Raw genomic sequence first — 25,175 nt, 5'->3', positions numbered from 1 at the left:
GCTTTTTCCCCACTCGCTTTCTTTTTGACTGTTTGCTATTTCCTCACACCTTGATGGCAGGTTGTCTAAAGGCTACAACAGGGAGTTGGTGAGGAGGTGGTCCTCTTGACTCCAGGCTATATTGTCTCTCTTGGTCTCTTTTCTGTGATCTCCATCTAGTTGCCATGGACACCATCGATAGACATAGGATTTTTTTTTCCAAGTCTATGCTGTTAAAATGTAGAAAGTTTGGGCTTTGGGGGCTACATCATGCTTAGTTACAGTAACTACCTTTATGTTGCTGATTGTTCCAGTTTTTACTCTAAACTCTAAAGGACTTTAGTGCTTGTGGCTGCATTTCTAACACCCATACATCAGACTATTTTTTAAATTTTGGCCAGAGAGACTCCATGCACCGTCCCATGATAGGAAAACAGGCTAGTGGGCCAGATGCATTTCCATTTCTCTCTCTTTATTTATTATATTCCTGTGTTTTATTCTTCTGAGTGCCTGCTACATCTCCTGAAACTATATTTTTCATTGAGGCTTTCACCCTGTTGTCCTCATTGTTTCCAATAGACAGGCTGAACCTAGCTGCCAAGGCCAGAGAGGGCAACACTGACATTGGCACACCAACAAAGCCTTTATTTGGGAGTGATCTCACCCCTTTGTAAGCCTGTCTGCTTGGAGGCCTGTGCTCTGTGTGTGTGTGTCTGTGTGTGCATTTTTAGGGCTGAATTGTAGAGGGGGGGGGGGTGGATGGATCCCACCCTCTACCCCCTCTACCTCAGTCCCTCCAGGCTTATGGAGCTGGCAAGGAAAGGATGCCATGGCTGAGGGCAAGGCTGACTCTGCTCTCCTCTCCTCCTCCTCCCATTGCCCAAGGCCACCCCACATGACTCTGTGTATAAGTGTGTGTGTTTGGCTTGTTTTTACACAGTATGGAAGTGTCCTTGGCTATATATTTTGGTGTATGCATGCACAAATATTTTCCTGAATCTGGCTCTCAATTAAGGATCTGATGCTCCCTGTGCCCCTTCCTCAGCTGGTAGGAAGGTTTGAATTTTGCAGGGTGGCCAGGGCAGCCGCTAGCCATGATTTGAATGGAAAATGACCCGGAGCCTTTAGCTGTGCAGTACAGACCTGGCACACACACACACACACGCACGCATGCACACATAGAGGAGGTGTGTCAGTGAGCAAAGGGGGTGGAGAGTTAAAGAAAAGAGCCTTTAAGCTGTCACCACTCTGCCCTGTGACCGTAATCGCTGATGGCGTCTTCTCAATACAGCCCACCATGTTAGTAAGCACAGCTAGTCCTCCTCGACTTGTAAACACACACACACACGCACACACACACAAACACACACAGGCTCATTCAGATGCTCGAAGAGGAAAGAGTGTAGGAGCAGAAAGAATTGTTCAGGTATGTGTAAAAGTGTTTTTTGTTTTTTTGTTTTTTTTCTTGAACCCTTCGTCTAATTGATGGTCTTGAGTCAAGTTCAAGAAGGCAGGAGAGGTTGCTACATGACTGCGTCTTCAATTTCTATTTGGATTTCTGTGCATCTCTTGTATGCACACACAAACGCACACGCTCACGCTTACTGCACAGCATCCTGCGGTCCCTGCAGATCTTAATGTGAACGTGTGTTTGCAGAAAGCAGAAAGATGTCATTTGCTCAGTGGCACAGGAAACACACAGTCCCCTCGGACCACTGTAGTCAGTCATGGTTTGTCTCTGTCTGTTTGTCTATCTCTGTCATAGATACACACACACACACACACACACACACACACACACACACACACACACACACACACACACACACACACACACACACACAGAGGTTGTGCTTTAGACACACTTGGGCCTCTTCACTGTCAACACGGTAAAGAAAGTTCATTCTGCTCAGCACTTATTTCCCTGTGGGTCCTGAACTGGCAACTGCGAGGAGCTGAGCAGTCGTACTATTAGAGGTGAGGCTGTGTTTGGAGCTCTCCGCTTCATTCGGGTGTGTTGATGTTTCAACTGCAGGTTTCTTCAGGCAGTATTTCAAGGACTTCCCTCACTGGGAATTTTTCGACTAGATTCCCCCCACCCCCCACCCCCAACCTTTCTTTATCCGTTTTTCAGGTGGTTGCCAGGATTTAGTCTGGAGCTCTATCCAACAGTCTCCTGGCTGTTCCTCACAGAGCTCCAAGAGGAGGGTGAGATCCCTATATATGTGTGTGCATTTTATACAGATGAGGGCTGCAGATGATGAAAGAAATGATGATTTTGCAATTTGTTACTGAAGGTTTCTTTCCCAGCTCCATTATTAGAATTTATAAACACACACATCTTTCCCTTTTTTCCCTTTGAAAAGGCTGCAGAATTCACTGAAAATGAAGGCTACCAGGAGCTAGCTTAGGTGAAAAGGAAAGGGCAGAGACCAAGGAACATTACACTATTTTTATTTATTTTGCTGTCCTCTTTCACCTACAAGGTTCAGCTTGAATTTAATGTCATATATTTATTTCTAAGGACTCCATGATAATTGAGAGTGGTGAATTTGTAAGTGCTGAAAACATGCTCTTTCCATCCGCAAACAAAGCTGAGTTTCAAGGTTTAGTTAGTTTCTTTTGTTAGCGTCTGGGCTGATTGAAACGAAAAACAGTGTGGTCAAAGGCCAGAGACGATTTTGTTTTGTTGGCCATGAAGATCGTCCTTTGTCACTACACTCCAGCCCTGAACTTAAATCATCATATGTTCCACGAGTACAAAATGATAGTACTCCTTTATTTTTATCCCCCTTAAATTAAAACTTTCAACAACAGCTTGTTTGAAATTCATTAACAAGAAGTGCAACAATGGGTGCTGAAAGTCAACGGTGTGTGGTGTGTGGGGTCATATAGTGAAAATGAGGACATTCAACAGCAGCAGTGTTTGCTTAAAGCATGCTTTCAATGACAAGCTAAACGCTGCCACGTATGTTGAGTGTTGTACTTTTAATTGTTAAAGTGGTAAAGGCCGCCTCTAGCTCAGCTCAACCTCCAAAGAAAACAAAGACTTAGGAGCAGCACAAGTGTCAGCTGCTATTCATTCTTTCAACAGCAGAAATATAAAGTGAGTCTGAAGTCAAGCCGGCGCAATGTCAAACATAAAGGCTTCATGTAATACAGAGAAATGTCTCGGTTTTAAAGGTGCAGTGTCACTCTCGGTCCTCTTAGTTTGAACCTAAATGTCCTCAGTTATAATTCTGTATCATCTAATATTGCAATTTAAAAGGGCTGCTGCCTTCAGAAAGTTTTGTGAGGAGGGAGGAAACAAAAAACAGGAGAACGCTGAGAATAAAAGGGATAATTCATCCAAATGACAAAAAGATATAATTTCTTGCATTCCAAAAAGGGAATATTGATTTCCCTTGTGGACTCGACTTCCAAATAGTTTGAGTAGCTAAATAAGGATGTGTGCATGTTATTAGCATCGTAGGAAACACTTTATTTATTTGAACATGATGATTCAGTACATGGAATATTATTAAAGCTGATGGTGGTGAGTGGCCTTTTCCTGATTGCAGAGACCAGTTAAGAGTTCATTCAGGGCTCCACATAGATTTTTTAAGATGCTAATGGCCCACTGCTGCTCAACATCCAGTAATCAGAGTGTATCTGATGTCCCCATACCAGAGGTGTTGGAGTGGCAGCGGATTACACAAACCTAGCAGCTGGTGCCTTTACATCTTACCTTATCTGCCCCACCTCCTCCGAGAGGCTGTGATCCAGCTGTAATCTGTGCCCGACCAGGCTGTGACGAGTCCAGACACAACCTGTTCAGATGATGCTCACCTGTGACCTACAGGACCGAGGCTCTCGCTAGCTATAGTGACATTAGTAGAATTACAACTGAATTCATAAAGTAAAATATACCAGAGGCAATATAGTGCTGATGTAACCTCCACGGGCTCTCCCACCTGATGTTTTTTTTTTTTTTTTATCCTCTGAATATCAAGGTAGAAAAGGGGGAGAGCGTTCAGACCCTGTTGCTAAAGCAGAGAGGGATTTTAGCATATTCACATGTCTGGCTGGTCTTTCTTTTTCCTACATCTGATGCCTCACCGCTGGCTGCTTTGGTGCTTCACTTGGTTGGCCTTGTTGTTTTTGCTGCGGTCTCTAGTCGCTAGCTAGCAGCTCCCTGTGGATATGTGATGCCGTGCCCCTGGCTGCAGTTCACACACTCACCCTGCCTCTCTTTTTCAGTCGGCGATGGGGAAAGAGAAAAAGAAAGAGGGAGAGGGAGAGAGAGGATGTTTACCATGCTGTGGAGCTGCCTGCTTCCCAGCTTGTCTGCCTCAGCCCAAGCCTCAGACCAGAGACAGAGAGAGAGAGTGAGAGAGAGAGGGAGACACAGGGGGAGGGAGCACTGCATCTTTCTTTTCCTTCCCTCCCTCCTTCTTTTTGCGCCAATTTTCCCTTCCTCCACTCTTGCTTTTATATTTCTTGTCTTCGCCTGCCCTCTAAAGGCCAAAGGGCTTTGCGCTCTGTATGTATATGTATGCATGTGTATGTCAAAGTGTGTGTGTGTGTGTGTGTGTGTAGAGCAGACTGCATCTGGCTGGTGCATCAGGCAGTGGCTTTTGCTCAGTATGTGAATTCGCTCCCTCTGCTGTAGCTTCAGAGCTGAGGGCTTAGCAGGGCATTTTCACATTCGTACACACACGCGCACACACACACACACACACACACACATACATACACACACACATAAAGGATGGTGTAATTACCCTGTGCTCCCTTGTAATCCCCCAGGTGTTGTATTTATCTCCACTGCAGCATATCTGACACCCAGCGCCAATACCTGGATTCACTTCAGTCGCCGTCCCTGCACCAAAACCATCCCCCAGCCTCTAGTCTTATAACTGTGTGTGTGTGTGTATGTGTGTGTGTGTGTGTGTGTGTGTGTGTGTGTGTGTGTGTGTGTGTGTATTACGTTATAAACAGCAAGTGATGCTATTTTCACGTCTTATGTTCAAAAATATGTAATTTAGCATTGGCTATGATCATTGATGTCTCTATTAAGTGCTGCTGAGCTGTGTGGTGCAACATCAGAGTGTGTTTTATATCCAGTGATGAATGATAAAGAGCAACTGATTCTCTTGTCCAGTGGATGAAACATATAAGCACCATATAGAGAGGGAGGAAAAGGGATTTAAAATTCCTGGAAAAGCAAAAGACAGAAGCGGATGCTTAATAGAAATTAAAAAAAAAAAAAAAAAAGAGAGAAAGTCAGGCAGGCGAAAATGCAAATGTGACAAACGGCAGACACCACACACCGACGTACACAGCTAGCTTTCAGGCAGACAGATCTACAATCAAACACTCAGCTGTACAGTCAGTTGTACGGGCTTTCAGGCAAGCCGAGCCCAGGGCCGTGCTGCAGGGGCCCTCTCCTCCCCACACCAGTGTCATCCCTCCATTTGGAGCCTGTCTGTCGGGCTGTTTTGACACAATGACGGCGGGGAACAGTGTAAAAGTGTGCTTCTCGATCTTGATTTTTTTTTTCCCCCTCATGCTGATGGCTTGCATCTCGTACATGCGAGCAAACAGGACTCTAGTTGAGAAAGGTGAGAGGTGGATTTGATTGAAAGCATTGGAGCTGATTGCCGTCACTTTATTTTGGAGGGAATTTTGAGCAACTTTTTTTCATTCAAGGTTTCTCTTGTTTGACAATACAGTTGTAATTGGAAATCTGACTTGTTGTGTAAGTGCTGCTTTGTCTGGTGCTTTATGCTTAAATTACCCCTATTTCTGTTTTGTTCATTTACATATCTTTGCTGCTGCAACAAGCCATTTTCCCACGAGAGGAGAGCACACTGTAGGAGTTTCATCTTATTTAACTGATGCATGGAATTCATGCATTTCAAGAGTGACTAGTGTAAAGTAATTTATAAATTTAGTTCATGCACGCATACTCAATGTATGTATGTATTCCCTGCACATATTTTAATTTTCATTTGAATTTTGCCCTTTTTTTCATTTCTGTCTTCTCTATATTCTGTGTTGTGCCAGCTGAAGAAAAGTACTGCTGCAATCATTTTTGATGAAATGAAAAGAATTAGCTAGGAGTGAGATAAGTAAACCTTGTCCTCCATTCTTCCCTTTTGGCTGAAAACACTCTACAGAGTGCTTGTGTTCATGGTCCAGCCTTAAAGACCTCTTGCAGAGCTCAGTCCAAGGCTGGTCCTCTCAAAGGAAGGCACAGAACAGGATGCAGTGTGAAGAGAAACAGCCGCAGTCTTCAAAAGCTATTTCATCTTTTTTGTAATGCTCATCTGAAAGTGTCAAAGATGGATCCATTTTTCAGGCAGACATGCTGTTGCATCTGTCCGCGTGTCTGTATGGGGTACTGTGGTAGTGTTTCTTTAAAAAAAAAAAACAAAAAAAAAACACTTTCTGGTGGACCCGAACCTTTCTACAATGTGTCACACTATGGTTGGCTTCACACATTACAGCCACTCCTACTGGATGAGCGAGGACAGCTTGTTACAGAAACCTGGTGTTTGTGTGTGTGGTGGCGCACACGCGCACACACACGCGCACACGCGCACACACGCACCGACCACCATCACATCACCCCATCTCCCTCCCTTCTGCCTTTCTCCTGTGGCCACTTTGATCAAATCTGTGCTCTTACGTCCTTGACTGCTGCCCCCGTCGCCTGACCCCTGCATTTGAAATTTCCCCGCTTATGTAAAAGTTTATGTAGATTAATGCCACAATTTATGCAGATTGAGTTTTTGCCACTCAGGCTTGAAGCACTAAAAGGTAGACGAGCGCTGACCTTCCCCACTAACAGCTACGTGAGCTCTCACCGATTATCTCATAACTGCTGCTCACAGTTCTGTGTTAGTTCTGTGGCAGACAGAGAGATGGAGAGCAATTTCAAAATTCGTAACGTTGCATTTTTAACTTTTATTTTTAAGTGTCATTTAAAACAAGTCCGTCTTTTTGTCAGAATGGCATTTGGGAGGCTTGGTAAGTGTGGTTTATGTCACGATGCACCATAGACACTCACACACAGACACACATATGATTGTCCCTCCTTTAAAACATCACATTTCCTGCAGCCCCACAGTGTCTGTCAAACAGAAACAACTGCCAGCAGTGGTATCAAGAAGCCTTTCAGCGGTCTGTGTATCACGCCGAGCCTCCACAGCGCCGTAAACTCGCTCACAAGTGGCAGCGGCATTGCCGAGGTTGAACAGTCAAGTGCCATCAAGACCAGATTGCCATAGAAATGGGTCTATCTGAAAGCAAACAAAGGGCTCACACTAGACTCGACCTGCTCCATGTAGGCTAAGTGCGCACGGGCCTGTCTGACACTGGAAAATGGCTTTCAGTCTGAATAGACAAAGCAGAAGAGTAGAGAGAGGAGACGGTAAATGTCACCATTATAACTTTGCTGGCTTCTTTAAAGGGGAGAAAATAAGTGTTACATTCAGCTATGACTGTCATATTCAGTTTGAATGTAGTGAAGCAGGGCTAAAAGGGCAAAGTCGAGGTTACTGGAGATGTGTTGAATGCATTGGAAAGTAGTATTTATTGTACGATTTTTAAAATCAATGTGCCCCGTTCACTAAAAGAATACTGCTGATCTTCACTGAAAGCCTAGACACAGTATTTGTAGCCCCGTCACAGATGATTTGGATTAATGTGGAACTTTGCTGTTTCAAATCATCCTCACAAACCACTTTATCTATAAAGTGCGAACTATTAACAGAACAATTTTCTGATGTCACAGTCAAGGTCTGGTATGAATTTGTAATCTCCCACGAGCTCCCTGTGTGACTGATGATGTCAATGAGCTTGCTCACAATATTATATCAAAAAGCGAACAGGAAAACAGAGACTCCATCAGGTCAGTAACTCTCCCTCACTTTTTACACAATCACAAAGTGACCCACCAGTCCCACAGTTAAGACAAGGTGTCAGCGGAAGTTAGTGCTGAAGTGAGCTAAAAGCCCTGGCTGGCACTGAGGCCTAGTGGGAGAACAGCTGTTCACTTATTACACCCCTCACTTTCCTGTATGTATGTAAAACTGTATAGCATATGCAATCCTCTGTGGGTTTGTCTGTGTGCTATTTCTATGTGTTGGGTCCTGCCACTGACCCGTGCAGCATCTCTTATTTGATAATGACGCACCAGCCTACAGTAGCTTGGCTGCATGTCAGTGTGATGTGCGTCATGATGTTGTCACTGATGTCTCATCTGGCTGTTTACATTAGACTCATTAACCTCCGAGTCTGAGGGCAAGCTGCCACTTTAAAATCACATCAAATCCTGCTTTATTTCAGCTTCTGAAAACTGCAGGTGGATGTTACCCAAGAAGAAAATGTCAAATTTCAAGCTGATCACCAAATGGTAATTTTCTTATAAGCGCTTTTAGATGATGCCACACATAACAAGAGCACATCCTGCATCCTTCTGTAAAACAGGCAACTTAGTGAAAGTAGAATACTGGGGTGGTCAAATGTTAAAGTAGCTAATTTAGATTTTCTGTTTTGTCATGGGGTGTGTGTGTGTGTGTGTGTGTGTGTGTGAGAGAGAGAGAGAAAGCTGTGCCATGCTCAAAGTGCCCATGCATGCGCCTTGTTTCAAGCACTCCAGCAACTGAATACATGATGCACTCTCGTCCTTGTGCTTTCACACAGAGATTTGACCTTTTTTTTTAAATTCTTGAATTAACAGATTCTGTAGCTCAATTTAAAAAAATACAGTCCTGTTAGAGGCATTGAAAGTATTTCTAGGCAAACATTTGCAGTCATGCTCCACATGCGTACAAAAGTTGTTTCCTCTTGCTGCACGATTTTGACCCAAGTCAAAACTGCAGTTTTGTCATTGTGGAAATGCAAGCTGTTTTATGCATTATGTACAGTATGTCACACCTGCAGGGAGAAGGTAGTAGCCTTGAGTTGTGATAGATAATGTCTGTAATCAGAGGTTGTGTAATCTGATCATGTACACCTCTGTCCCTTGCAGGCTCAGTTCTCCTTCGGCAGACTGATGGAGATGGCCGGACCGTGCTGGATCTGGTCTCTGCAACAAGTCAGAGGGAGGAGCTCCTCCACTGTGCGCAGGTCGGAGACTCGGCCCTGAGAAACAAAGTGACTGAGGTGTTTAATCTTCCCCTCCTGGAGGTGGGATCCTCTCTGCTGGCTCACCTACTATTTTCTTACCAGCGGGAAAGGAGGCTGCCTGGCTGCACACAACCTGGTGACAAGACCCACAGTCTGGGCTACAGGCTGGTCAGGGCCCTGGAGACACACTCCTTCCAAAAAGTGACTTTGGGCTGGATGGACCGGCGGGTAGTAAGGCTGGTGGAAGATGCAGAGACACTGTTGGAGCTCGGCAGAGGAAGATACCTGGGGCATGTGTCTCAGGCTGTGAAAGAGTGCAAAGGACAGAACACACAGTTCCTAATGGAGATACTGGAGGATCTAAAGTCTCGGGGAGAAGCGCTACTGGCTGATCTGTGACTCAGTCTCAGGCTCATTGGACAATACACTGACACACACTGATGTGAGGACATCTGAGGACATCTGTGCCAGTTATATACAACTGTTAAATACATGGTCATACAATTCACCAAGACCTTAAAATATCTACACTGGCAACAAACACTGTATGCCTCCAAATTATTATGGCCTTCTCCATTGTCCCATTCAGGTATTTGGGTAAGCAGGGGATTTTGAAGGTAGATGTATGTTCATTTCCTCAGAGATACCATTTTATACTCATTTGATTGTAACTATAGTTATACTTCTGATACCTTCTTTTGGTTTAAAATGTTTTGTACTTTGCAAATATTGCTGAAACAGAAAAATGTATTTATGTTGAATGTCTTCAGTTGCACGTTTTTGTAGGAACACTAACATTTATGTGTAGACGGTTACTACCTCACATTTTGGTTATGATATTTTTTGTATGAATATAAAGTTGTTTAGCACATTTTAATAACCATTTACAACAAAATAAATGAACATAAATAATTGACTGTTACACTCCTATGATATGGTATCTGGTATTTTATAACCAGCCAAGTCAGGAGAAAACGTTGATTGCAGTTTTAGACTGAAAGGTGCTCTGACAGATGGAGAGTGGCTTCATGTGGGGGCCACAGTGGAAAAGTAAAACCAGTTCTCACACAAGTCATCCTGGTTTAAGATACTTGAGGCACTAATGTGAACTCAGGGCCTCAGCCACACAGACAGCAGTGAGAAATGAGCCACTTCCTGAAGCTGAGCAAGGATGAAGTGGAGGGGATTAGATCTACGTGTTGGGGTGGGTCAAGTGGGCGATGGAGCAACGGAGGCGAGGAGAGGGAGATTTGAACCTGAGTTGTCAGTGTAGTCGGTGTCTGAGGCTGAGTTGAACACTCCTACGTTCCCCTTGCTTCTACCTTAAAAATGAGCCTGTTGAATGGAAAACAGATGTTGCAATAATCCAGACACTCTGAAGATGATAAAAAATATTTAATCTCATGTTTGTTTTTTCTTTCAAAATAAGCAACATACATCAGATGCATTTAATTTCTCAAACCAGAAATATACATCTTATTTTCTTTCACCCCTCCTGACCTACCCACATCTCAGCTCCTACAGTATTCATGTCCTGAACTCTCACTGGTCAGAACTGGGTACATGAAAATGATGTCACAGGCAGGCAACGTTGCAGGCGGAAAAAGACAGATCTTAGAAAATGAGGCAGGCATACACCTACTTTACAATATCATCACCAGACCATCAACAGGCATACTGTATAAAATGCAACCATAAATTAATAAGTAGTTAGCTATGTACAGTATCATTTAAAAAATAAAGTTTCATTTCAACCCGGTGCAAATAAAAGTGCTTTTTTTTTTCCTTTACAGCTGTCAGTCCGATACATTCCTTTATATAATTTATTTTCTCTTCAACATACAAAATAAAAACACTTTGGTTTGCTTGCAAATGGAACCAAAACCAAATAATAAATGACAAAAGAAAGACAGCATTTGGATGCAATACCACACAATAGTCACCACAATTTGCTGTAAAATAACTACATACAGTAGTAGACACATACATATCAGGTATTCAAACAGTCCCTTCAGGCATTATAAAAAGCCGTCCTTCACGAGCCACAGAGTGTGTTTGTTGAGGAGGCTATAATCAGTCTGCGACGCTGCTCTTGGGGGACAGTCTGTTATTGTCTTTCAAGTGGATCCCTCAAAACAACAAAACAAAATCAATGGCCCTCTGGAGTGACAGATCCGAGCCTGTTGATATTTAAGCATGGAGATGGATGGGTAAAGAGGGAGGGAGCGAGCAGGAGAGCAGGGAGGTGACGGCAAACAGGCAGACAGCCAGGGCGAGAAGATGACAAAATGGCAGAAGAGAGCTCTAGATGCTGCTAAGGGGGTTTAGAGTGATAAAGACAGACAGAGAGACAGACAGACAGACAAAGGGGGTAAAAAGGAACAAAAAGATGTAGGCTGGGGGTTCTGGGAAGGGGGTGGGGGGGTGGCAGCGGCAGGGATCAGTGGGATGAGAGGAGACCTCCTCAAATGTTGCCTGAGCTGTGATCTTTCAACAGATGCTCAACGAGAAGCCCAAGAGACCGTCCCTTCAGACAGGGTCGCAACCCCGCTCACTGACGAATGAGGGAACCGCAGAGAGAGCAAACGGAGAGAGGCATGATGGGAGGAAGGATCTGAAATAGCATAAAAAGCACACATACACACACGCACCTCCCTCCTTCCCTGACATCTCAGGCCTAAGTCCCCTCAGAGCCTTGTCTTGTCACACAGCGACTTGCTGCTCATCTAGCTGACGGCCTTCTACACCAGCACACCAAATAACAGCTGGCAGTTCTGCGCACACACACACACTCACACACACCAACCAACTGAATGTACGCATCAGTCTACAGCTGGAGGCAAGATACAATTGTAACACACACCAACGCTGAGAAAAGCAACATGTCTTTGATTGCATAAACATGTATACGCAAACACTCTTGCACAGTTCACATATACAAGCCTCTGTCTCTGGAAAGACAGATCAAAGTTGAGCTGTGGGCACAGGAGGTGGGGCAGATGGAGAGGGCGGCCAGCCCGGGGCACAGCATCACAGAGAGCATGTTTGTGTGAGTGCATGTGTGCCTGAGAAAATGTGCCTGCTCAAATGGGATGTTATGTTTTCATCTGTGAGCAAGTAGGTGCAGTATCTTTACATGAGCAGTGTGTTCACGTGAGAGGGCTTTTTTGTGTGTGTGTGTGTGTGTGTATGTGTGTCTGCATGCTTGTGCTTGTGCATGTGTGAATGGTTTTGTGTGCGGCCGCTGAGGCAAACACACAGCGAGATGAGAGGAAAGGAGACCAGCCTTTCAAACAAGATTAGGGCTGCGGCTGCCTAAAGGCCTGCCTGCCTGGCGACACTCTGCATAGACTGGGTGACATCTATATTAACACCACGACAGCAGAAGGCCCAGTCTGCTGCGCCTCCTGACAGACAGAGAACGTGGATCACTGACTGTCTGGCTGACTGTCTGACTGACTGACTGACTGACTGACTGATAGAGGTTTTGACATGTTTTAAATGGGGCTAAGTTATCTGGGCATTTAATGGTGATAAATATTAACGGCATAACACCGACTGTCTAATTCTTGACAGTGTGTTTTTTCCTCTGGGTACTATTTAATGGTGATTGTGTAATCACTATCTATTTTAAGAAATACAGACTCACTGTTCTTGGAAATAATATCACTGTCCACTGTTTGATTTTTTTTGTTTTGTTTTGGAGTCAAGTCTTTAAAAATGCAAATTTGGGCATTTTTTGAAAGCACAAACAGATACCACCACAAGCCTTCAGCTTGTTGGTCCAGTTTTGTGTTTGTGTAGACGGACATATCTGGAGGCTACCACTGTAATTGCTAATCAACTTGGCTGGCTGAGTTAAGTGCAGGCAATCCAAATTACTGCCAGTGAACATAACATCATTACCACATCCAAGAGGGGAAGAACACAAAAGATACTTCAGTACAAAAACAATTAGAAAATATAAACATATTACCAAACGCATTTAATAAGTTCAATATGAGCAAAAGAAAAAACTTCAAAGTCCTTTGCAGAGTGATAATGCAGAATGTTAGTATAAGGCTTGTATTTTGATAAACAGGGATGCATTGTGGATGATTTTGTCTTTTTGGAACGGTGAGTGTAAATGTTAAAACTCATCGTACTTATTGTGTGACATCTGTGGTAAGTGAATGGACTGAGTCCACCAAGCTGTCAGGGTGATGGAGAGAAGAAACGAGGAGTGCGGTTCACACGGCTGATAAAAAGGTCATCACAGCCATCATTCCCACTCGCCTTTAAAATCAATCAAAACCATAATGGAGATAATAATTCAAGGGATTTCTTGTCTGGTTTTCTACAAAAATTACACATCAGGAAAATGTACTGTACATCATGAGTAATTACAGACAGAAAAAGAGGGTTAAGAGAAGAAAACAGGACAGAAAAAAAGGAAGGACAGTTGAGCTGAGCTGGTCCAGAGCCGTCTACCTCTGCTCCTCAGTGTCCAGTAATAGACAGAGTGAAGAAAAGTGGAGAAGAGAGGAGTTGGTGGGCGGACACAGTCATCTACCCGGGGTTGTTTTTCTTCCTTTTATTTGGACTGGGATTGGGATCCAGTTTCAGCTCTCGGTACTGCACCTGTTAAAACACACAGAAACACACCCGGAAGCACGCGCACACACACGCACGCACGCACACACACACAAACACAAACACACACCACCCGGTCAGGTGGAAAGAGCAAAGGATGCTTGAATAGCACAGAAACCCTCCAGAGGCTCTCTGAGTCCAGCTGTGTGGAACAGTGGCCTAGGGGAAGGGATTACACACTGATTACAACACACACACACACACACACACACACACACACACACACACACACACACACACACACACACACACACACACACACAGATGCTCGTGAAGACGTTCACATGCACACACACAATCCATGTGTGTGTGCTCCAAATACTCTCGTGCTCGCACACAAACGCACACAAATATACACGTACGCACTTACTTCCACAGATGTGGAACAGTGGCCTAAGGGAAGGGATCACACAAACAAACAGAGAACAGGGCAAGGGCTCATGGGAAAGCTTGGAGAGACAACAGAGTCATCTCAGCATGGCAAGATGGTGAGGAGAGAAAGGGCAGAGAGATGGGAAGAGTGTAAAAAAAAAAGAAAATGCACTGTAACCTTTGAAAACCGAAGACTGTGCTTCTCTCCTATAGGTACTACAGCATCAATACATTACTGTTCACATGTAGCTTGGTACATGATGTGCTGTGTTATCAGGCGCAAATTCATTAACTCTCAGTGTCTGTGCTGTTGAATAAAGAGCCAATGATAAAAGTTGAGCAGATAGACTTCATTCACTGATAAAAAACACTGTTATTTATTTATTATAAAATGTATATAGATGTGATTTACTGGCCAGAGATGTTAACAAACAAGTACACTAGAGATTTTCACTGTTTGCATTATGGTACATTCAAGGTACTAAAAACAATAATGTACAATTTCCTCTACACCTTTTTCTCTCCACTCAAACTGGCTGAAGTGCAGTTAGCCATCAGAGAGTCTGTCTTAATGAGTGGACCCTAGAGAAGAGCTGAGCTGGTGAGTCTCCTGTCTGTCAGCCATTAGAAGCAGCAACATCAACTTGGAGCTGCAGCTGGAGGAAAAGAGTGAAGTCCACAATTTCTGCATTTGAAGGGCACTGCACTGTAGTTGAAGGTATCATGCTGCACTGTGTGTGCCATGCTCTAGCTTTTTAAAACCTGTTATACAGGTTTTAAAAAGCTGAATTTTATTTTCTTTAAAGCTTCATGTCATGTTTTGGTAACAGTTATGTAAGTAGAAGCTGACCAAAACTAACTGATTTGCTGTATGCATGTCTTTGTACTCTATGGCCCCACTTTAGCCAGTCTTTATGCTATGCTTAAGCTAAGCAGCTACTAAGTGTAGCTTCATATTTTCATATTCAAATCTTCTCATCTATCTCACGGCAAGAAAGCAAATGAGTGACTTCCCCAAAATCTCATAACTATTGCTTCAAACAGACGTTTTAATGACACATTGCAATCACTTCAGAACAGGTTCAGCGTTATCACTGAGGGAGTGTCACCTATTTCTCCTTAAGGGAACTGATTCCCTCTTGACGTGATGCTTTGCAGAGATGGCTAGCAGAGCTTAGAAAGAAACTGCTCTTAAGTGAGGGACACTCAGACGCAACAGCATCACAGTGGCTGAGCATCAACAACCAGAGACTGTCACTCTGGCAGTCTTTCGCTTTCAGCACAAATACAGTCGCTAGCCTAGACAGATTCACGACACTGACAAGCACTAGCCACTGAATCAGAATACTAATAGAATAAAAAAAAAAAAAAAAAAGACTTAACAGTCACAGCACCAAAGAGCCAGTATTGTCTGTGGGATCCCTCCTAGGCTGATGTACTGTAGGCTACTCTGCCTGTCTGACTGACTGACACCCCCTCTGATTCTCCAGGCAGACAACAAACTGACGTCAATATGGTTTCTCTGTTCTGTCTCATGGTGGGTCTGTCTGCTGTGGACGGGAACAGCAACGTGTCTCAGTGCTGGCTGTGAACGAGCCTTTATTATCCATCTTCTACTGGTTCCCACTGTCGCTTCAATGACACCTTCCAATATCCTCTGTCTGCAATGCACAAATCTGAGATGCAGAGACGTGTGTGTGTGTGTGTGTGTGTGTGTGTGTGTGTGTGTGTATGTGTGTGTTCAAAAATGAAGACACATGCATAAAAAAATATTAATACCAAGAAAGAGAATGTACACACATACATCCCTGCACCTCCCTCATCATGCAGAAACACAACACACTGCCATCATTGTATCATTAAAATCCCATAAAAATCCACACACTGTACATACACACATATGCAGTGGGGTATTTTTGTTCCTCTGTTTCACAGTGGTGGTCACCAATGTCCCGTTAAGGTGCTTACGGGGTGGTTAGGCCAGCATGTGTTGCTCTCTACGCCTCACTAAGCAGCCAGACTGCACTGATTCCTCACTGTCCACGAGGCAAACTAACATCCTGCTAAACAGCTGTACAAATACAACTGGTTTGTTGGATACAGTGAGAGAGAAGGGAGACTAGGAGATAGTCCGAAAGGCGGCAAGGAGGCAATCCAGGTGGAGAAAACACAGGAAGAAAGGAATGATGAGACATGAGAGAATGAAGGGACAGAAATATACAGAAAGATGAAGGGAGGAAGGGCAGAGAGCGGGACAAACCAACAAAGGAAACTGGAGAGAAAACAATGAGACTGGGTGAGACAGAGGGAGATCAGCGGACATTCGGGTGATGACAGATACTGTTCTCATGTGGGTGTGGATCCTTTTATAGCCCTGCCAACTAAAGCAGACAACGGAGCAAAAACCCAGGGGACAGAGAGGGGTTTATATGGTCCCATCTGTGTGTCTGAATGTGTGTGTGTGTGCGGTGGTAGTTTGGTTAAAGGACCATGACAGTCCTGGCAGAGTGCCCGCATTGACTGCGATCAATGACAGTGGTGCATTCATGGATGAACATGTGAGTGAATGGTTGAATGATTTAATTCACTCATGAGTAAAGGAGTAACAGCACATCTGCATGTAGCGTAGTAACAAGGACATGTATCTGTTAATATCAAATAATTGCAAGCAAATTCACAAAATCAAAAAAATCAGCCTTTATCAAAACGTTTCTCCATATGAAACTCATTCTCAATCATTGTTTGCTGCAAGCTTCAAACAAACTACCACGGATCCAAAAGTAGGACAGATATTGTGCGGGATCATTGGCTGTTAGTGGTCCCATTATATGGCCAAACGCCTACAGCAGCAAAAAGGAATACGGCAATTTAATTCTGAGCATTGACATTCCTGTCCAAACAAAACTCTTTGTCAGTGCAGACACACAAAGAAAAGTTTGCATGACGGGAGAAAATAGGGTTTTGTTTCTCATGAAGAGTAGCGAAGGGGATCGACAAAAAGAAAGGGTGCGGGAAAAAAACAATATCTCAATCAAACAGGAGTTTCTCTGTGAAGAACTGCCAGCCAGGAGAAATGGGGCTCATGCGTCACAGGTTCAGTCCCACCTTACAGGTGACAGGCCTGCCTGATGCTATACCCTTGGCTCCCCACTCACCTCACCTAATAACACACGCAAACACACAGGTACCAACCTGATGCAGACAACAAGAGCTAGTTAAAGTTAAAAACGGAGGAAAAGGCAGAGAAGGCGAGGAGAAAGTGGGACGTTAGCGAAATAAAAGAAACCGGAATTGGGTGAAAGTAAAAAGTGAGGTAATGCGGCAAGCACATAAGCAATTTGGTACACGAGCGGGGAGCTTAAAGGGAACATCAACAGAAGAGGCAGTGGGTAAAGACCCAGCGCTGCTCAAAGGCTGCTCCACCCTCGCTCCTCTCCTCTCCTATCCCAAATGTTGACAGTACAAGTGCAAAACAGGCTTTGAAGTGTGCTCTGCTGAAGGGGCGCCGTGTACCGTGCATCGTGCTTCGTTTAACGGCGTTACCCACAAAGCATCCCGGGACCTGCTCCTTTCTCAGAGTCTCTCACTCTCTCTCTCCTTCTCGCATTGAACCTTTGACAGTGTTTTGATGATGCCGGTGTGGGCAGACAGACAAGGCGAAACCAAGGTGGGTGACAGTGAGCAAAAGAAAAGGCAAACAGGAAGGTAAATAAATGAAGTCAATAAAAAACACGGGGGCTACATTTTAATGATACTATGTTATTCTGTTTTTTCCGGTCCTTTCCAGAGAGCACAGAACTCAGCAGGTTTCATCTCATGTGACGCCTAACGGAGCATAAGGGTTATTAAATGTTTCCAAGGAAACACTATTGGGTACAGTTCAGACATCTGCACATTGGAGGATTCAGCACTTACGTCTATTGTTGGGAAAGAAAAGGCATGTCAAGGTGACATAAGCCAGTGAGCAAAAAAGGAAAAAAAAACTACAAAGTAAGGAAAGTTTCGCCTATTAGCTGCTGTGGCACGACACATACTGAATAGTGACTAATTGGCCACCTCCAGTGAAATGTTTAAATTTGTCACAAAAGTGTGGAAGGACAAAGCAAAGGAGAGGGAGACCTCTGGTAGACATGAGTGATGGCATCTGGCAACATTTCAACCTTTAACTATCCTGCCTTTGACCCCTGTATGTCCGGTGAGGTTTCACCCCCAACATAAATGTTGTCTAAAAATATTAACCCAACTCCCTGCCGTTCATTAGGCGCTAAATTGGAATTCATGCTCATTTTTGTACTGGGGGTTTGATCCAGCTCCTTTACACCAATCATAAAGGGCCACTTGGCAAGCTAATTGCCTTTGCCTTACTTATGCACTCTGTAGCTCACATGGCTAATGGTGTCATAAAACATACTAGTGCACTGACACCTCCCAAACGGCAGGTAGGGAATACTTAGCGCTATAAAGGTGCTCAGCTTGGCCTCGTTTAAGAGGACATGAAGGATTCCCTGATAATGACCATAAAGATAGCCTACACTGGTCAAATAGCCAAACCAGATACAAGAAACTGTTAACCAGAGAGGGACAGTGACTCTCTCACACACACATCCTCCACACACCATGCCAGCCCTTAACGTTGCTGCTCACAGAGGGACATAATGATTTAAGTAAACTGTTCAGATGGTAAAAAAGGTACCTCTGCTTGTTGCAGCTTCCATGCACCACTGGGGATTTGGTTTTTAAAGGGTGTTTGACAGTGCTGTTAGGGGCCCAGTGTCAGTGATTTGAAAAGCTTGGTTTTTAGTAAAGCACTTTCTGCTAAATGTATGACTGATGAGAAAGGTTTGTTGTTGCTGTTAAATGCAAAGTTTCTTTTATGTACGTGAACTCTATAAAGACCAATGAAAGATGAGAAAACTGAGAGTCCAGAAGCTGTTAAACAGTGGCTGTGTTGCTGTACAGCTATATACAGTACGTAATGATGGTCTGTGGCCCAGTGTGCTTGCCCTTTGCATATAAAGTCATTAGAACCTCATCAGTTCTGGCTGCACTGAAGCACCTCCAAATGATGCGGAACAGTACACTGAAACACCCCCAACCCACATCACATGTACTATTGCTGGGAGAGCATGTGTGTGTGTCATTATGTATGTGTGTTAGGTCACACCGGGGCCCTGAAATAGCACTTCATTAGTCATCCCGGGTGTCAGGCATAGTAGGGCCCTGCACCAATGCCAATGGGTGCCGTGTACACGTGCCCGTGAGGGGACGCTCCATTTGGACCCCAGCACCTCTCTGCATCATCCGAGAGCCTCAAGGGCTTAATCCCTACAGACGACTTTGACCCAGTAAGGCGAGGGCAGGCAATGAGGTGAACCCACCACCGGAGGCAGCGGCGGGACGCATCGCAGAGCAGAACGTTCTGGTCTGTTTTTAGCCAACAACCGCAGAGCAGGGTTTCTTTGCAGAAAACTAACCTTTGGATTCAGTGGGAAAGTGCTCTCAGTTCTTTATCAGCTGACTGAGCAGTGATTCTAAATTTCAATGACCTTATTTTAAAATAAGACTACCCAAAACTAAAGTGTACTTGCATTTTCTGCACTCCGTATTCTTCCTCGCATTTCTCCATTTCATCTTCATCTTTCATTGCCAATATCTATTCTTGCTCCTCTCCCCTGGTCTTTCACCTACATTACTCAGAAGATCTTCAAACTCAGTGAAAGCTGGAAACAATTACCAGTCCACCAGCTGCAGCAATAACTGTTACAGTAGCACTTACAGTCTTACTTATACAGTAGGCACAACTCCAGCAGTACGGGCACCAGACCAGAGCAGCATGTCTGCCCCGACCTTCCCTAGCCAGCAGGCACTCATTAGGGGCCTTGTAAAGGCCTCGTACCTGCCGGGCCTGGGCCCCATCACCACTCCACTCCTCCAGGCTCCAGGTGTGTAAGGTGGCTGCACTTTACCAGAGGGGACAGCTTGGGCTCATTTAAGCAAATGGCTACCTGCCCTGTGCCTACTACTGCAGCAGGCCCCAGTAAACTATGAAACTGTAAAACTGCACGGGGGCCGAAAGGGGGAGAACACGGGGGGCTGGCAGGGGTGTGTAGGGGAGCAGGGATTATGACCCTGTAAAGATGAAAGAAGTTGCAGGCAACAAGCGATCAAAGAGGAAGTGTGTCAGCACTGATGTGGCAGGGGATTGGTCTGATGTGGCCCCGGGTTGTTCAGCCTCAGCCTGCGTGTGTATGTGCGTTCATGTGCGTGTGTATCGAACTCACCACAGCAGGGCTTAACAGCCACAGCGGACGCCACCGGTGCTGGATAACACAACGACTTTCACAAGCTGCCGCTTAATTGCAGTTTAAACTGCACTTTGTCCTGGGCAGCACAGCACGTTACATTCCATACACACACACACACACACATCTACACAAGTATATTTTACCTAACGAAGCATCTGTAGTCTTCAGCCACAGAGTTAATCTGATCTCACGGTTAATGTAGAAGCAAAACCGCATGGGGCTGGTTAACTGTTGGTTTACACTCTGTTCCAATTACTAGCATAGCTGGGAAACAACAGCTTACTGTAATTGTGTGTGAGTGTATGTGTATGGAGTCAATCAACCTAGTTATATGCTGGGCACTAAACTCACTTGACCTTGTTATCATATTACACAGCTCCAGCTATGTATGTGGAAATTGAATTCGACTAGGAAGCTATTAATAAGAAAACACAGAAACGACTTTGAAACAATTATATTAGATGTCTGTGTGGCTAAAACAATGGATAGTCAGTTCATCCTACATGAAAAATACAACAGTGAAGAGCCAGTGTCTGAGAGGAGGAAAAAGAAAGAACAGACAGACAGAGCAGATGATGATAAAAGAAGCCCTAACCCTTGCCTGTGTCTGGAGCCATCAAAAGGACAGAAAAGATGAGGCAAAGATGAAAAAGGAAAGTTCACCCACCACTTGTACATCTGAGGGCACTCTGGAGAGAAAGTCTAACAGCTCGTTGTTGTCAATGGTATAAGGGTCTCGCAGCTTCTTGGTGAATTTATTAACCCCTGTAGAGAGGAAAAACAGCAGGGGCAGGTAGGGAAGAGTTGGGGAAAGACAGATGGACATCAGCACCTACTGTAAACAAGAAATTAAAACCTTTATGATTGTTATGCTCTGAAAATTTGCATTGCACTCACTGAGAGTGTCAGGAAAAGTTGAAAACTCTGACATCAATACTGTCCATAAAAAGCAACATGGAATAAAGGCATTGCTCTACCACAGATTTACTTAGAGACTGTACCACATTTAACTATATCTTTTAAAATACTCACACTTGCAGTACATGTAAATAAACATTACACATTTTTGACATTAGCTCACCCCAAGCCAACACAATGTATCGTAGAGGGATGAAGTAGATGATGATGGTGGCCACTCCAAGAGCCACGATGGCCAGCCAACTTAAGAAAGGCACAGTCCAGTTAAATGTGCTGCAAAGAGAGGAAAAAATGAGGCTGTAAAAATAAGGAGACATGGCAAATTAGAGTCCAGCCAAACATTCTGACAAAAAAAAATAAAGAGGAGTCAGGAAGGCCATTTTAATAGTTTCTTCACACTCACTGGAACTGTGCAGAGGGAAATAAGTTCAACCAAAGTCTTACAGGTCAGCATTGCAGGGTGAAAATGCGTTATGACTCAATGCTATTCACACTAACAAATCAGCAAAATGCTCTCAGCGTTATAAAAATATGGCTCACACATGTTTCAATTTGATTTAAAATGTTTTTACCTGTAATTGAAGAAAGAACCTGTGGCCCGACTCTTTTCTTACTACAGCTTTTAATCAAAACAAAGGCCCTTGCCTTCCCTTTGCTTTGACTGCATGTGAAAGGGAGGGTCTGTGGGTATGCAGCAGTATACAGTAAATAAATGGTTTTGTGTGTGAGCCCATGTGAATGGATGTTTGTTTAATCGAGAATGTACGTGATTCAGTTAAGAGGTCATGCAGGGTGAAGTGAGTGGTGATGGACATAAAAACAGACTGCCTGTGTTTGTGTCTCGGGGTTGGGTGTCACACTGGCAGTGTTTCCTGAGAGCAGCACTGAGTTATTCTCAGTTAGGCTGGCAAGGGGAAGTGGGGCAACCTGGCATTGTGGCAAAAGCACTGGGACGTGCGGAGCAGAGTGGAGCGGGCCGGGTGCCGAGGAGCGGGCTTACGACTCACTTCTTTATCCTCTCGCCATAGGAGGCCACTTCATCCAGTGCATTCTGCACGCTGATGCACACGTCCTGAATGGCATAAAGCTTGTTCATGAAGCCCTTTCTCTCCGAGTCCTGCAAGAGGACAGATAGAGATGTAGGCGAGGGAGAAAGAAAGCAAGGGTGAGGGAGGAAGGGATGGGGTGAGACAGAGAAGAGACGGGGGGAGAGAGAAAGAGGAGAGAGAAGACAGAGGCTGGGCACAGGCATCTTTGCAAAAACAATGCATTTTAAATAGCGTCAAAGATCTGGAGTGGGGAGCCAAATCACCGGATATCCTGCATGAACTGACGGAGTGCTTTCATTCCAGCCAGTAATAGAGATATAAAGTCGGCAGAACAAATCAAAATGTTTTCCTCCTTACAAAAGCTCACACAGGAAAATTTGAATATGTGAATAGAGAGGCAGAATTAAACTGAAAGCCGAATGGATACATCAATCTTTGGGTGCGCTTTCTCTCTCTCTTTCTCTCTGCCGCTGCCAAGACAGCTAGGAAGATCGGGTAGAGCCCGCTTTTGTTCTGCTGGCTGGCACACTGTGATGATGTCACCTGCCGTGACATCATTATCATCCTTATTAACGCCGTCACCCACCATGAAGAGCTCTTCCTTTTCAACTTTTGATGGTTGAGAACTTAAGAATATTGTGGGGAGTGGGGAGGGGGGACCACAAACTAGGCAAGACAATCTAAAATCTACAATCCTCCGCCCTCTTACTGAAACAAAGTGAAGAATTTAAGAAGTCATGCAACAGTCAACGAGCTGCCTGCTGACTCACTGACTGACTGACAGGCAGGGACAGGATGAGTCTGGACAGAATGAGGTGACAGAGAGTGATCGAGATCCGTTAGCTGAGTGAGGACATCAACACGCAGACTGATTGTGCCTGGATGTGATTGGTGGGCATGCTTGGGAGACAAAAGGGGGGCATAACAAGAAGAGGAGGACCATCTAATACAATCAGAAGGAAGTTATTGTAGTGTCCAGTGGTACAATCATGGGGGGTCAGTTTACAATATGGCAATAGCAGGAGAATATGAATAAAGACTTTCATCAAATTCCAGTAAGTTATACAACACCAATTCTTTATCTTGCTAACGTAATTTAGTTACAATATATCTTTTTTCTTTTTTTGAGGGGGGTGTAAATTGATGTGCCCTTTCCCCTATTCTTGAGATTATTTGTTAAACACCTGCGAATGAAAATTAATTGAATGACTCCAGAAACATTCATACTCCAGATAATCTGGATTTTATACAGCTGAGAAAACAAGGATATTACACAGTTGTTTGAAACTTTAATTAACTCCAAACAGGACAAAAAAGATGGAGCTTACGTTAGAAAAGTTTAAGAGAAACCAAAATATTATGGCATAACCCTCCATGGCCACCAACTATTATTCATTTGTTGGGGTAATAGCATGTGTAGCAATGGCTGTTATTGATGAAGATGGATGGACATTGTTAGATTAGAGAAGTAAAACTCTGACTAATCCTTATCATTATACTCAAAGAAGACACTGAAGCAGTCAAAGACATGAAACCTCCAGGACCCCAGAGGCCTTTACCACATTTTGCTCCTTGCGGCCAGCCCCCCCTCCTCACCACAACCCTCCCACTGAGACCCAAACCCACCCTCTTCTTTTTGCTCTCCATCCAGGATCAGATAATGTGAAAAATGAACCATAGAGCAGTCAGGGAGACCACATGGCCTCCCCAGCAAAACCACACAAGACAAATAGATATAATTAGACAGCGTCCCTGGGTTATTTTTCTTCGCAAATATTTTACAAGACTCCCTTTCTTTCTTCCTCCCTCTCTCCTCCTCTTCTCAGTTCTTTCCTCAGAGTCCATCTGTTTTTCATTGCTCGCTCAAACAAATCTCAGAACGCAGGGTCTATTGTGTTGGGCTGGGTTAGGCCAAGCCGAGTCGGGCTGGGCCAGGTCAGGCCGTTTTATTTTCGGGCCCGGACTCAGGGGAGAGTGTTTGAGGGCCAGGGGAGTGGTGTGAGAGAGCAGGCGGGGGTGGAGAGAATAGGTCAGAGGTCACTTGAGTATAAACCATTGCCACATGCCCCTCGGACTGCGGTCTGACTCCTATTTCCTGTCTTCAAACACGGCTCGGGGAGGCGGGAGGTAGCAATAACACAGAGGGCCACGGAGAACCTTGTTTTCCCAGCTTCCCCGCACACTGCGCACATATGGAGCCAGGGAACCTGTTCTTATAATGCAACCTAATATGCACACAAACACACAGACACACAGACACACACACACACACACACACACACACACACACACACACACACACACACACACACACCCTACAGCTATTAGATAAGGTTGATCTGCACACCTGGTCTTGCTGTGTGACTCTACAAACGATATTATATCCCGTCACAGATTAGACGATGTAGGCCCTTGACTTTTACAAGCAGTTTCTTTCATACTGAGCAAGTTTGTTTTAGACTGCAATGTCATCAGCAACATAGAGGGAACTTATATAGAAAGATGTGGAGAGACACAGAGCATTCACACGTCACAGCCAAGGTTAAATTAAGTTTTCTGTTGATGTAGATATTTAACAAAAAGGTGAAATATTTGAACCAGGGAGAAGAGCTTTATAAGACACACATTCACACATCCTCAAGAGTAGATGTATCACTAGTATCAGAAGTTAAATCAAGGACTCAGTTTTGTCATGCTTTCTGTGGTTTTGTGAAGAATGTGTGTACATGTGTTAACCACTAGCTCACATGCAATTTGCGATGAGAACATGGTTTTTCCAGTCCCGACCAGCTTCCAGTCTCAC

General features: G+C 44.4%; 2 protein-coding genes across 6 annotated transcripts in view; one reads left to right on the top strand and one right to left on the bottom strand.

Moving 5' to 3' along the window:
* The window catches only part of slf1 (SMC5-SMC6 complex localization factor 1), a 29,015-nt gene extending 19,007 nt beyond the window's left edge, over positions 1 to 10,008 (top strand). The window contains exon 18 of the mRNA XM_071482631.1: positions 8,999 to 10,008. Within this exon, the coding sequence (XP_071338732.1) occupies positions 8,999 to 9,495 (497 nt within the window). The 3' untranslated portion in view covers positions 9,496 to 10,008. The remainder of the gene's footprint in view (positions 1 to 8,998) is intronic.
* A 464-nt stretch (positions 10,009 to 10,472) lies between these two features.
* mctp1a (multiple C2 domains, transmembrane 1a) overlaps positions 10,473 to 25,175 on the bottom strand; it is a 137,526-nt gene continuing 122,823 nt past the window's right edge. For all 5 annotated transcript variants that reach the window (XM_071482626.1, XM_071482629.1, XM_071482628.1 and 2 more), the window contains 4 exons: positions 22,331 to 22,440; positions 21,487 to 21,596; positions 21,073 to 21,170; positions 10,473 to 13,716 (listed from right to left, as the gene is read on the bottom strand). In XM_071482626.1, coding sequence (XP_071338727.1) covers positions 13,645 to 13,716; positions 21,073 to 21,170; positions 21,487 to 21,596; positions 22,331 to 22,440 — 390 coding nt within the window. In that variant the 3' untranslated portion in view covers positions 10,473 to 13,644. The remainder of the gene's footprint in view (positions 13,717 to 21,072; positions 21,171 to 21,486; positions 21,597 to 22,330; positions 22,441 to 25,175) is intronic.

Source organism: Trachinotus anak, unplaced genomic scaffold (assembly GCF_046630095.1).
Source record: "Trachinotus anak isolate AG129_WGS33_773 ecotype Australia unplaced genomic scaffold, CSIRO_AGI_Tana_v1 ptg000008l, whole genome shotgun sequence".
In the NCBI taxonomy this organism is placed as follows: Eukaryota; Metazoa; Chordata; class Actinopteri; order Carangiformes; family Carangidae; genus Trachinotus; species Trachinotus anak.
This window is presented reverse-complemented; position numbering and strand designations above follow the sequence as displayed.